We start from the raw sequence: 13,967 nt of genomic DNA on the forward strand, positions 1-13,967 counted from the left end.
GACTCTCGACTCGACCCCGTCGTCTACATTTTAATCGACGAACGAGTGGAAAAATCAGCTCCCACGCACACTAGTATACGAACGGACCACTAGTGCAGACGATGAACGAACGAACAGTGTGAAACGGAACGAAAACAGCAACATGGGCAACATGGCAGCCAGTCAGTCGCGACTCGACGAAGGGGTTCAATTAGCAGCGCTTTGGCAAAACTGTTGCACCAACACCAATATGGAAGGTTGTTGTCAGCATTACCTAACCTCACTTTGGGGAGCTGTCAATGTGGGATTGTATTAGTTCGTAAATATTATACCTAGTTTTTGAACCAGCTTTCTCAAAACTACACACATATACTGCTCTGATGGTAAACCTTATCGTTAACGACGACATCTGTTATTGGAACAACCATACCTTTTATCGTTGATGATTATGAGTGCTACTAGGGTGCACAAAATGGTAAAAAATGTCATAATGGTTATTTATGTAACGAGTTGCAAAAAGTTGATTTTTTCTGCACGAGTCGTACATTTATCCAACGAGGCTTGCCGAGCTATCTCAGCTGTTTATTTGTATTATGATTGTCTCCTTGCATTGAACAATGCTCAAAACAATCGCCTTTTGATTTGTACTGCAAAAGTAGTTGAAAAGTGTACCATTACATTGCAATAATTGAAAGAGAAAGTGAACAAAGAGAGCCTCTCAAATGCAGATAGGACCTATTGAAAAGTTTGGCCTGATTTGGGCAGGAGCACCTATTTTGGGCACTTGCTGCTATAACTCAGTAAATTTTTAATCGATTTCCTTGATTTTCGAGCCACGATCAGATACGCACAGTAGCTAGCCATGTGCAAAAATTCAAGTCAATCGGTTTGACATTCACTGAGTTATAGCAGCAAGTGCCCAAAATAGGTGCTCCTGCCCAAATGGCCCCAGACCCTAACTGGTCCAGAGAACCATCATTACCGGTCTTCGTACAACAACAACAGCCCACACTCCGGAAGCACTAATCACTCATGCTAATAAGGACACATTCCACGAGCAGTTCGAACGCAAGTACGACAGCAGCTGCCCAAACCACAACGCGACCCCAAGATCTTCATAGGTGCAGGAGACTTAAACGCTCAGATAAGCCAGGAGATGGTATCCAGACCGACGATTTGAAAGTTCAGCGTGGTTCTGCGTCACCAGCTCAGCTGACGAACGAAAACGGCCTACGACTCATCGGTTTCGCTGCTTCCTAGAACATGGCCAAGAACGTACCCAACTAGAAAGCACAATAATAGCATTATATAGAGATCCTCGTAGTGATCATAAAGTACTATTTGGGGGAATCATTAAACAACGTAAACGTTGCGTATTCATGATTGACTGTTTGTTGAATGTTTCACAGATTTGTAAAGCTTTTCAGATGAATAATAAAAGCTTACCTTATCGACTGAGCAGTTCATTCCAAACATTTTGCAGCATTTTTTTACCAGGGATTCTTCTCGGAGAAGACTGGCGCTCGAGCCTAGCTATTTAGCACTGTAGTTGGAGGAAATGCCAATGCAGAACCCGTAGCTTCCGGGAAGGTAAGCCCAGCTCCCTGGGTTAGTGGGTTGGTGTCAGGCCCTGCGAGCCAGCCGTAAAAAAGACTAGCACCGGAAAATCAACAAGAGAAGAATGCGAACCGATACCAATGGCGACGACCACAGTGACGAAAAGGGACTTGCGATTGGAAGCTCGGTACGTGGAACTGCAGATCTCTCAACTTCATCGGGAGCACCCGCATACTCGCCGATATACTGAAGGACCGCGGGTTCGGAATCGTAGCGCTGCAGGAGGTGTGTTAGACAGGATCTATGGTGCGAACGTTTAGAGGTAATCATACCATCTACCAGAGTTGTGGCAACACACGTGAGCTGGGAACAGCTTTTATAGTGATGGGCGACATGCAGAGGCGCGTGATCGGTTGGTGGCCGATCGACGAAAGAATGTGCAGGTTGAGGATCAAGGGCCGATTCTTCAACATTAGCATAATAAACGTGCACAGCCCTCACTCCGGAAGCACTGATGATGACAAGAACGCATTTTACGCGCAGCTCGAACGCGAGTACGACCGCTGCCCAAACCACGACGTCAAGATCATCATAGGGGATCTAAGCGCTCAGGTAGGCCAGGAGGAGGAATTCAGACCGACAATTGGAAAGTTCAGCGCCCACCAGCTGACGAACGAAAATGGCCTACGCCTCATCGATTTCGCCGCCTCCAAGAACATGGCCATTCGTAGCACATTCTTCCAGCACAGCCTCCCGTATCGTTACATCTGGAGATCACCACAACAAACGGAATCGCAAATCGACCACGTTCTGATTGATGGACGGCACTTCTTCCACATTATCGACGTCATGACCTATCGTGGCGCTAATATCGACTCCAATCACTACCTGGTGATGGTTAAACTGCGCCCAAAACTCTCCGTTATTAACAATGTACATTACCGGCGGCCGCCCCGGTACGATCTAGAGCCACTGAAGCAACCGGATGTCTCCACCGCATACGCGCAGAATCTCGAGGCAGCGTTGCCGGACGAGGGTGTGCTCGATGTGGCCCCTCTAGAGAACTGCTGGAGTACAGTGGAAGCAGCCATCAACAACGCAGCCGAGAGCACTATCGGGTACGTAGAACGGAGTCGACGAAACGATTGGTTCGACGAGGAGTGCAGAGCGGTTCTAGAGGAGAAGGATGCAGCGCGGGCGGTAATGCTGCAGCATGGAACCCGACAGAATGTGGAGCGATACAGACAGAAGCGGAAGCAGCAGACCCGTCTCTTCCGGGAGAAAAAGCGCCGCCTGGAAGAAGCGGAGTGCGAGGAAATGGAACTGCTGTGCCGTTCACGGGAAACACGCAAGTTCTACCAGAAGCTCAACGCATCCCGCAAAGGCTACGTGCCGCAAGCCGAAATATGCAGGGATAAGGAAGGGAGCCTCCTGACGGACAAACGTGAGGTGATCGAAAGGTGGAAGCAGCACTTCGACGAGCATCTGAATGGCGAAGAGAATAGGCACGGAGGACCAAGGCAGCGGAGGAAATGACTATGTTGGTGCAGCAGAGGACGGGAACGAACCAACTCCCACGCTGAGGGAAGTTACCCAGCCAGCAATTTGGTTGCTATATCGAAATTGCAACTGAAATAGTCACACATATATAGCACCAAAGAAATCGTATTGAATGCACGAAACGGGCATATACATACTGATGTGGAGGCCATATCGAAACATATATACGATTACTGCGATTCCATCCAACATAATTTACGATTTCTCGAAAAATTTCTGCGATTTCACCGATTTTATCCATCTAAATATACGATTATGCATGATCTTATTACGATTGAGAGTACCAATATACGACTCAAGATTTTCAAATAAAAAAACAATTGGTGTTCAGTGAGAATCGAACTTAGGTCCTTTGATTGAGAACTGCGCGTTATCTCTATTGGCTATATTGCCAAGTTGAAAATAAAGAGTTCAAAGTGAATGGCGTGAAACGAATAAAAATTAGCATGATACGGTGCGAGACTTGTGGTGGGAGCGTTGTTGTTGTGCATTGAGTGGCACCAAAGGTGGTGCTGTGCAAGAGGCCCGGAATTCACATCGTTGTTGGAATCTATACATCACTTATTGTAAGTCATCTGCTAGTATGAAAACCTATATATTTGGTTGAAACTATTGCTACCATGGTTGGAATGTGTCAACCACAACAAAAATACAAATTTGTGATGAATACCATTTTTTCTTTTTCTCCATCATTCAAATATGTAAACAAAACCATTTACGATTCTCGAGATTAAGATTCGACTATTAAAAGTGCAGTAACAATCATATGCGACTGTAAAAATGAATATACGATTTCTACGATTTCATTCACAACGTATACGACGCTAGTGTGACGCAAATGATCAATATACAACATTGTTATAGTTGTATACGATTTCACCGATTTTCATCATACCTTTAGGTAGCAAGCTCCATTTAGCAGATTCATATACGATGTGAAGCGACGATTTCCACGATTCGAAGAAATCATATATACGATGCTAGCGAACTTGCAGCTTGACACTAAGAATGTATGTTTTTTTTCACGATTCTATCCGATTCTGTGCGATCCTACCGATAGTATCTCGCACCTTTTATGATCGGAGACGACTATATGAAACAAAATCGCAATTGAAATTTAATTTGGCATGAAATGCGATTTTACGCAATCATTGTCAACATATATACATATTATTATACAATTCTGATTCAATATATGAATATATACGATTTTTTCCACACAATGATTTACGATATGTGGTTGGCTGGGTAAGGATGCCATCCACCAGCTCAAAAACAACAAAGCGGCTGGTAAGGACGGTATCGCAGCAGAACTTATCAAGGTGGGCCCGGAAAAGTTGGCCACCTGTCTGCACCAGTTAGTAGTCAAGATCTGGGAAACCGAACAACTACCGGAGGAGTGGAAGGAAGGGATAATCTGTCCCATCCACAAGAAAGGCGACAAGTTAATGTGTGAGAACTTTCGAGCGATCACCGTTTTGAATGCCGCCTACAAAGTGCTATCCCAGATCATCCTCCGTCGTCTTTCACCTAAAGTAAATGAGTTCGTGGGAAGTCACCAAGCCGGTTTCATCGACGGCCGGTCGACAACGGACCAGATCTTCACCGTACGGCAAATCCTCCAGAAATGCCGTGAATACCAGGTCCCAACGCATCACCTGTTCATCGACTTCAAAGCGGCATACGACAGTATCGACCGCACAGAGCTATGGAAAATTATGGACGAGAACAGCTTTCCCGGGAAGCTGACAAGACTGATAAGAGCAACGATGGACGGTGTGCAGAACAGCGTAAGGATTACGGGTGAGCTATCCAGTTCATTTGAATCTCGACGGGAACTACGACAAGGTGATGAACTTTCCTGCCTACTATTCAACATCGCCCTGGAAGGTGTTATGCAACGAGCCGGGCTCAACAGCCGGGGTACGATCTTCACGAAATCCAGCCAATTTGTCTGTTTTGCGGATGACATGGATATTATTGCCAGAACATTTGGAACGGTGGCAGAACAGTACACCCGCCTGAAACGTGAAGCAGCAAAGGTCGGACTGGTGGTGAATGCGGCTAAGACAAAGTACATGCTGGTAGGTGGGACTGAACGAGACAGGACAAGCCTTGGCAGCAATGTTACGATAGACGGGGATACTTTCGAGGTGGTAGAAGAATTCGTCTACCTCGGTTCCTTGCTAACGGCTGACAATAACGTGAGCCGTGAAATACGAAGGCGCATCATCAGTGGAAGTCGTGCCTACTATGGGCTCCAGAAGAAACTGCTGTCAAAAAAGATTCACCCCCGCACCAAATGTACCATGTACAAGACGTTAATAAGACCGGTGGTTCTCTACGGACACGAGACATGGACGATGCTCGAGGAGGACCTGCAAGCACTCGGAGTTTTCGAGCGACGGGTGCTAAGGACGATCTTCGGCGGTGTGCAGGAGAACGGTGTGTGGCGGATAAGGATGAGCCACGAGCTCGCTGCACTTTACGGCGAACACAGTATCCAGAAAGTAGCCAAAGCTGGAAGGATACGGTGGGCAGGGCATGTTGCAAGAATGCCGGACAACAACCCTGCAAAGTTGGTGTTTGCTAACCATCCGGTTGGTACAAGAAGGCGTGGAGCGCAGAGAGCACGATGGGCGGACCACGTGGAGCGTGATCTGGCGAGTGTTGGGCGTGACCGAGGATGGAGAGCTGCAGCTGCAAATCGAGTATTATGGCGGCAAATTGTTGATTCAGTATTATCATGAATTTGATGTGAACTAAATAAATGAAAATGAAATGAATCTTCTCGGAGTTTCCCGGTATTTTTTCCAGAAATTTGTGCGGGGATTCTTGAGTTTCTTCTGAACTACCTTTGCGAAATCTCATGGGATCCTCTAGGTAAGCTTTCGAAAATCCTACTGAACTCCTTGCGAGATTACTCAAAAGGGGTTTTCCTGGAATGCCTTCAAAGAATGTTTCTAGGTTTATATCTCGTAAAATTTCGCTACGATATCTCCTGGCATCCCTCAAGAAGTATTATGTGTGTATTCTTCAAGGAATTTATTTGAGTATGCTTCTATGTATTTAATCTCTTGGAATTACTCCTGAAGCACGTTTATGATTCTTTAACGGGTGGTAGCCAGGTTCCATAATTCTTTGAACACAGACAAACAGATGTAACACTGTTCAAAACGACTTGGCTCATGCATTTAACGATCAGTTCAAATTTCATTTGATTTGCGCGATCCTTCCACCAGAGGTGCTAGTGTTCGATCGCTTTGACGTTTGCCGGTGTACACGTTGCTGAATGATGTAAACGAAAATTACAGGCGCTTTGTTTAGTAGTTTGCGCGTTAGACAAACGTCAAATCAAAATTCATCATGGCCGACAGTGTCGCGCGCGGTTCTACCCAAAGTATCTAAATACTAAGGTAAGAGATTCCCGCTAATATTCATGGATTAGTGAGAAAAGGAAACAAGCAAAAAAAATAGTTATGAAGTTTGCGCTGATTTGTATGGGCACATCACTATTTAGCTAACTTTCTTAAGAAATTCAGCACTCCCATCATAGAAGCAATTATTTAATTGCTTCTCACTGGATTAAAAGTGTCCTCTATGCAATAAAACAGGAAATATCGCCATTTGAAAATCGGTGACAAAATTGTTTTTAATTGGTTTTAAACATATTTTTTCAGCATTTAGAAACATCCAAACTAATAAAACTTCACAAACATTGCTGAAATAATGACATTTTAGAGTAAAAACACCAACTTTTCATAACTAACGCAGATGTGTTGGTAAGTCTCGTTATTGACATTTGCGGGAATCTCTTACCTACAGTCACTATATACACAGTCTGGCGGACTGTCACTTTCGACCGGAGCCAATCGAGCATGACGTCACGGTGTAGCATTTATCGGTGTGGACACTATGACGTCATGCTCGATTGGCTCCGGTCGAAAGTGACAGTCCGCCAGACTGTGTATATAGTGACTGTACTCTTACCTTGGTATTTAAATACGTTGGGTTCTACCAACAGGCTGTAGTGTGTTCATGAAAAACACATAGGACAAAAGTTTTTGATGAATTTCTTCTAAGAGTTACGTCTGTTTGTCTGTGCTTTGAATATTTTTATTAGATTCCTCTACATAGTCTCATAGAATACAGCTTGGTTATCTCTTACAATACGTACAGCACCATTTTTATTCTTCAAGGAATTTCATGTGAGATTTCTTGGATGGTGGCTTCTAGAATTTACCCACAAGCTTCTTCTTGAATTTCTTCAGTAGTTTAACCATGAGTTTGGCCGTTTTTATAGCTTCAGATTAGATTTATGTTATAGTTGAGAGGAGAATTTCTTTGAAAAAAGTACCTTCTACAACACCTATTAATAATCTTAATCTTCTCCGGATGTAGGGGAGGGGAACCTTTTTCGAGCCCCCACAATCCTTAATCCGGGCCTGAATGTTCTCCTCGAATAATCCCTCAAGAAGTTCTTTGAAATTCCTTTAGAAAACATATTTGCTTGAGAAGCTTCTTTTAGGGTTTCCGAAGAAGTTCCTCCGGAAAATCCACCAGGTGTTTTTGTCAGCAATTCTCAAGGAAATCCATTAGAAGTTCCACCAAGCATTGTACCCTGATTTCCTTATGTGATTCCACCAGATATTTCTTCACGGTTTTATACGACATACTTTTAGAATTTTTGTAAGACACTACACCAGAGGTGGCACATACTGAACGATAACAAACATTAGGTAACAGACTACACACGAAGTTCGCGACTTTCGTTTTATTGAGTAAACTAGTGATTTTGAAAAACCTTTCTTGCGTCTGAGATTTTGATGATGATTAACCTGGGCTTGTTAGGGGAATATCCGTAAGTATAAAGAAAATCATGTTAAGTACTGTTTCTCCGAATTCCACTAAGAATTTGCATCCTTTGACAGATACGTATTTCGACCTCAACTGTAAGGTCGTCTTCAGTGTCTTGTACTTGACTCGACTCAAGTCGAGATCCATCCAGGTATTCCTTCTAAAACACATTCTGAAGATGATCTTCAGAAGTTGATACGCGAATTCTTTCAAGACATTATTCTGAAATACCTTCTGAGTTGTTTTATTCCTCCAGGAGTTGTATCTGGGTTCGCACAGATGTTGTTCCTGGGTTGTATGTTTCTGTATTTTCAGTGTATACACTATAGACTCTAAACAGTGTATACACTGTAAACTCTAAAACTCCATTATGCAGCCACCATCATGGATTTCAATTCCTCATCTAAGATTTTGGTGATCAGTTTTGGAGTCCAGATATCTTCCCCAGACCTAAGTGAACGGAATGATAGAAAAATATGTCTGAAAGATCCCGCAAAGATACCGGCCGCTAAGTACCTTGGAACCAGTTTTACGGATGTTCCGGGGTCGATTTTTAAATATGTTTCAATACCATCATGCGACACCTCAAACGTTGTTATTTTTCAAGATACATCATTCTGAGCTATTTTTTTCTATCCGAAATAGTTTTGGCCACTTTGGAACTGATATTCGGATTTCATGGGAATCGGTTCCGGTGGTTCCGGGGTCAATTTTTTAAGATTAACAAACACCATCATGCGACATATGAAAATTCATGTTTTTGAAAGTTATAACATATTATCACGATGATTGGTCGCTTAGAATACATTTGGACATTTTGGATTTAGTTTGCCGTTTTCCCGCAATCCAGTTCCGGTTAGAAGTTTTGAAAATGGTTTAATACTGCCATGCGGCATTTCAAACATCGCCGTTTTCGAAAAACACCATTCTGTGCTAGTTTTACGTTGCTTGAAATACTTCCGGGATCCATTTTTCCAAAATAAACAAATACCGTCAAGCGACACTTCAAATTTTGTGATTTTTCGAGATATGTACTAAGCCGTTTTGAGTGATCCGAAATATTTGCTCCTGCGTTTCATTTTGGGACTCCTCCAAGAATTACTCTAGGAATACCTCTATCGATTCTTCCACGAATTTCTCAAGGTATCATTGCATTGTGTGGGTTCATAAAAATATTTCTTCAATGAACTTCTCTTCGGGTTCCTCCAGGGAGTCCTGATGAGATTTCACTAGTAATCTCTAGGATTACTCTAAAAATTATAAAAACTATAAACCGCTAGTGGGATAATTCAAGACTATCTTCCTGGAATTTTTCCAGAAGTTCCTTTTCCAGCAATTTCTCTTAAAATTCCGTGAGAAATTCTAACGGTGATACGGTGATACCTTTAACAATTCTAGGGGTTGCTGTAGAGTTTTATTCTAGCATTCCTGTAGGTATTCCTCAAGGTATTTATTCAAAGAATCTATCTTAGGGATTCCCCCGGTGTTTCTGATGGGGTTTCTCCAATAATTTCTGTTGTGAAATTTCTGTACAGTTTCCACTAGCAACCCAACAAATATTTTTGCTGTACAAGAGTGGAACAAACCATTCTCAAGCAAACTTTAGCTTAAGAAACTGTTATTCAGCCAGTTCTGTTTCTTGGGAATTCCTCGTAGGATTTCTGCTGAATTTTCTACAGTGATTCATCCCAGAATGCTTCTAAGAATTCCTCCAAAGATTTTTCCTAAGATTCTTCAGTTGCAATTGCTTGAGGGATCCCAGCTGGAATTTATGAATTAAATCTTTGAAGATGTTCCTGGAGGCATAACCGGGGAACTTCTGGAATAATCCCAGAAAGATTGTTCTTGTATTACTTGTTTCATTTTGTATTTAACTTTTATGCACCCCATTGAAATATGAAATTGATGTAAAGAAGATTTTCCGTGTAGAGTGAGTTGATTCGGACGCGCGCAAGAAGCGGACACAATGAAATGTATTCGGTAATATAATTTGTTTTATTCGAGAAGTAGAATGTACCCATGCTTGTGAGGAAGTACAACAATTGTCTTGAGTGATCCCGCCTGTACCGTCGTAACTAACTCGGCCGATTCGGACTGTTGACAAGTAATAACACGCGTCTACTCTGTCGATCGTCTGCAATACAACTGACTCTTTTCTTTATTTCCGCTTTCGCCAAATACAACATACAAGGTAGGTAGACAGGAACACAAAGGTATGACGCACATGATAGGTGAGCACAACTATAAAGGTAGGGAGTGAATTCACAAGGTTTATATAATCGCGTAGGATACTACACTCCTCTTTTTCTTTACATTAAATTATTGTGCTCATAGAATAATCATCGAGGTGTGCTGGCCGTTTCATTTGCCGTCTTGGTCGCGAACTAGCTCCTACGGTCACTCTTTCCGGAGTTGGTGCTGGATCCTCGGGCTGTTGAGTTCCTGGACTTTTTCCGGCCTCGCTAGTTTCGTTGGTTTCCTTTTGTACAGTTTCACATGTGTGGAGTTTCTTCAGATGGGAGATATTGCGATGTATGATTCGTCCCGATTCCGTTGACTTAATTGTTACGTCAGAACCTTCTCGACCGATGACGATGAACTCCTCCGAATCGAATGTCGTTGATAATTTATTATCTTTTTGGATACGTTTCGTTACTACCTTATCCCCTTCTTGAAGATCATCCGGCTTGGCTCCACGACGTTCATCACTGTACTCCGCCTCCTTCATCTTTTTAACATGATCACGATCTCGGATTTCCTCAAGTATATGTTCGTTCTTTATTATTAATCCCGGCAGTTTATCTTTGAGCTTTCTTCCGAAAAGCATGCTCGATGGAGCAACTCCAGTCGTCGAATGAGGCGTTGAATTATACATTAGAACAAATGTTCTGAGGTCCCACTGCCAATCTGATCCTGCTGTTTCCTGACTAATTTTTAATCTTTTGCCAATCGAGCGGTTCAGCCTTTCTACTTCCCCATTGCCTTGTGGCCAATAGGGAGTAGTCTTCACGTGATCGATGCCGAATTGTTTACAGAAATCGTGAAATTCAGAGCTAATGAACTGTGGTCCGTTATCTGTTTTGATAGATTCCGGCATTCCAAATCGACAAAACGTTTCGTGTAGGGCCCTTACAGTGAGGTTTGCTGTGATTTGTTTCATTATAATCACCTCAGCGAAACGGCTAAAATAATCAATTATTACGAGCAGATTATGAGCTGACGGTAACGGCCCAACAAAATCAACCGCTAGATCAGCCCAGGGTTTCGTAGGGATCTTGGTACGAGCCATCGGCACTGGAGGATCACAGGTAGCTACAAGCGTACAGGCCTTACATTTCTTTACGTAACTCTCCACTTGTTTGTCCAACTTAGGCCACCATACTTTTTGTCGAAGTCTTCGTTTCATGGTAACCATTCCCGGATGTGATTCATGAGCTACTTCAATCACGCGATCTCTTAACTTTTCCGGAATTATCAGCCGGTCCCCTCTCAACAGCAAATTTGCAACTACACACAGTTCTGAGCTGAATGGTTTGTACTCTTTTGCTTTTTCAACCCATTCTCCGGATTCCAACCCTTTGATAACGCTTTGAATGACTTCATCGTTGAGAACCGCTTCCTCTACTTCTTGAATCGTAACAGCTTTTGGAAATCCTGCCAAAACCAACTGGTAAATGCAAGCCTCATCTGCACTCCTGAACTCAACAGGGTTTACTACTGACATTCTTGAAAGGGCATCGGCTAGGTTACCGGACCCCGGTTGGTACAGCACATCGTAGGAATAGCTCTGCAAACGCAAAACCCATCGTTCTATTCTAGCACAAGGCTTTGCCCGTTCTTTGAATAGAAAATGTAACGGTTTGCAGTCAGTTACAAGGTTGAAACGCTTACCCAGCAGGTAAAGTTGAAATCTGTCAACCGCCCAAACCAGAGCCAGCGCTTCCTTTTCGGTCTGGAAATATTTTCTTTCAGTATCCGTCAAAGCTTTGCTAGCAAACGAAATGATTCTTTTTGAACCGTTCTTGTCTTCCTGCAATAGCACGGCGCCCAGACCCGTTGGACTCGCATCAGCAATGACAATGCACAGATCCTGGGGGTCGTAGTACCGTAAACCTTTTCCATAGATGAATCCGGAACTCGGCCCATTTCATCGCATGATCACATTTTTTTTTTTTAATTTTAAGGATCCAGCATTCAGCTCATTCCTCTTTACCAGTGATTCCGAAACTCGTCCCCTTTCACTCATCATTCAAACTTCATTGCTACTAGAAAATTCTTCTGAAACTTTTCTGTTCTATTTTCTTACCAAAGTACTAGTTGTAGGATCGAGGTCATTCTAGGTATTATAATTAAAACACTTTCTTTAAGTTTTACGCTTTATATTTTCATACCATCAGACACACACTCTCGACGTCTCACACTTTGCTTCGTTCTCCCCGATCTGATTCGTACACACTGTCGATCCATTCATGACAGGGTTGTCCAATCTGATCTGCTTATACAAAGGGCCAATACACTTCTAGACTCTACATCCCCCCTATACATTAACGACATCAGCTACAATGAATCCAGTTATTTTAAATGATCAGAATCCTGCTGATCATTGTTGAAATGACTCGATGAAGCTCCTCAAAATGTTTCCGTTACAGTGCTCCGGTTCAATTGCTACATATGAGCTACGCTGTGATGTATAATTTGGTTGGATTCCGTGGAGTTTCTTCTTCTGTCAGGGTTCGACCCCTTTGCAACAATAGGTACCTTCAACAATTTTAAATTCTTCAGGAGCGAATGTTCCACAAGGTTTGTTTGGTTAAATTAGTTGCTCAAAACCAACAGCATACATCCCCTTCAGCTCAAATGGTTTTAATTGAAGGAATCTGTTTTTTTTTCTCCTCTGTTTCTTCCCCCAGTCGGTTATTGTTTACGTCCTCCATTTTTTTTGCATACAGATGTTTAGTTCAAATATGGCAGTTTATCACGAATGGGCCAGGAATACAACTCCAGACGTACAGTGCAATGCAGATGTCAGCAGAAAGGATCTATAGACCGAGTCTAAACTGTGAGAATCTGGCTGCAGCTTTACCCTAGTAGGATGTTTGGGTCAATACCCTGACAGGTACGCTGAACGTGCACTACGCCATCGTGGTGCGAAAATCCTAACATCTTAAGAGGGTTCAGTATGTTTTAGTTGTTTCGTTCCATTTCTGCATTTCCTTTATCGTTAGATCCTCTAGTCCTTACAGTATTATATGTTGCTTTCACAACAAAAAGGCGCCCCCACTTCCAGAGGGAATCCAAAATCATCGCGATGAATCAGGCATCACACCACCTCTACTCGTGCTTGTGTTGATGAAATCGGAGAAGCGTCAGACTCCTTGCTGATTGGTTAGCGACGACTCTGGCTATGTTTTCAACAGCGACGGATTCATTGTAAAATGAATTGAGATCTATTATTCGTCTTGAACGTGTATCAAACAAATCTGCAAAATTTCTCGTGCAAAGCCCTCCCATACATTTGGCGTAGTCTGCCGCATGATAATAGATTCAACCAAGATGATGATAATAATTCCATTACATTTACTGCAATATAAATTTAGTGCCATTCTGCATTCAATCTGCTTCTTTCAACGACTCCGAAGACTCCAAAATTTAGAACAAACGTAATTTTTGCATATTTTTTTCAGGCATCCGATTGATTGTCGACATATGGACTCATTGTCTTAACCTACTTTTCATGTAGCTATGCATTGATGCGATCGATGTTCCAGTTTTATGTCTCATAAATTCCGTACTGTTTAAATTACGTTGCCTTGTGTATGAGTCTAGTAAGTACAAAAACTGCATGTCATGTGTACATCCCACTACGGCCTCATCACCATCATTTGGTGTTGTTTCGTTCGTCTTGGTTGGATAGAATTGTAGACATGACTGCTTGCAGATACAGTCCATTTTTTTCCTTGGCCACTTGGAATAGTTTCAGAAGGATCTGTTTTATAGAGAGCGCCTGGCATAAC

The 13,967-nt window shown here is 42.7% G+C and overlaps 1 protein-coding gene across 1 annotated transcript; it reads right to left on the bottom strand.

The window, feature by feature from the left end:
* Positions 1-10,267: 10,267 nt before the first annotated feature.
* On the bottom strand, positions 10,268-12,424 carry LOC134286006 (uncharacterized protein K02A2.6-like). Its single transcript, XM_062847567.1, has 3 exons — positions 12,359-12,424; positions 11,845-12,043; positions 10,268-11,790 (listed from the first exon to the last, which is right to left on the bottom strand). The coding sequence occupies exons 1-3, from the start codon at positions 12,422-12,424 to the stop codon at positions 10,268-10,270; spliced, it is 1,788 nt and encodes a 595-aa protein (XP_062703551.1).
* Positions 12,425-13,967: the final 1,543 nt, after the last annotated feature.

This window comes from Aedes albopictus, chromosome 2 (assembly GCF_035046485.1).
Source record: "Aedes albopictus strain Foshan chromosome 2, AalbF5, whole genome shotgun sequence".
Taxonomy (NCBI): domain Eukaryota; kingdom Metazoa; phylum Arthropoda; class Insecta; order Diptera; family Culicidae; genus Aedes; species Aedes albopictus.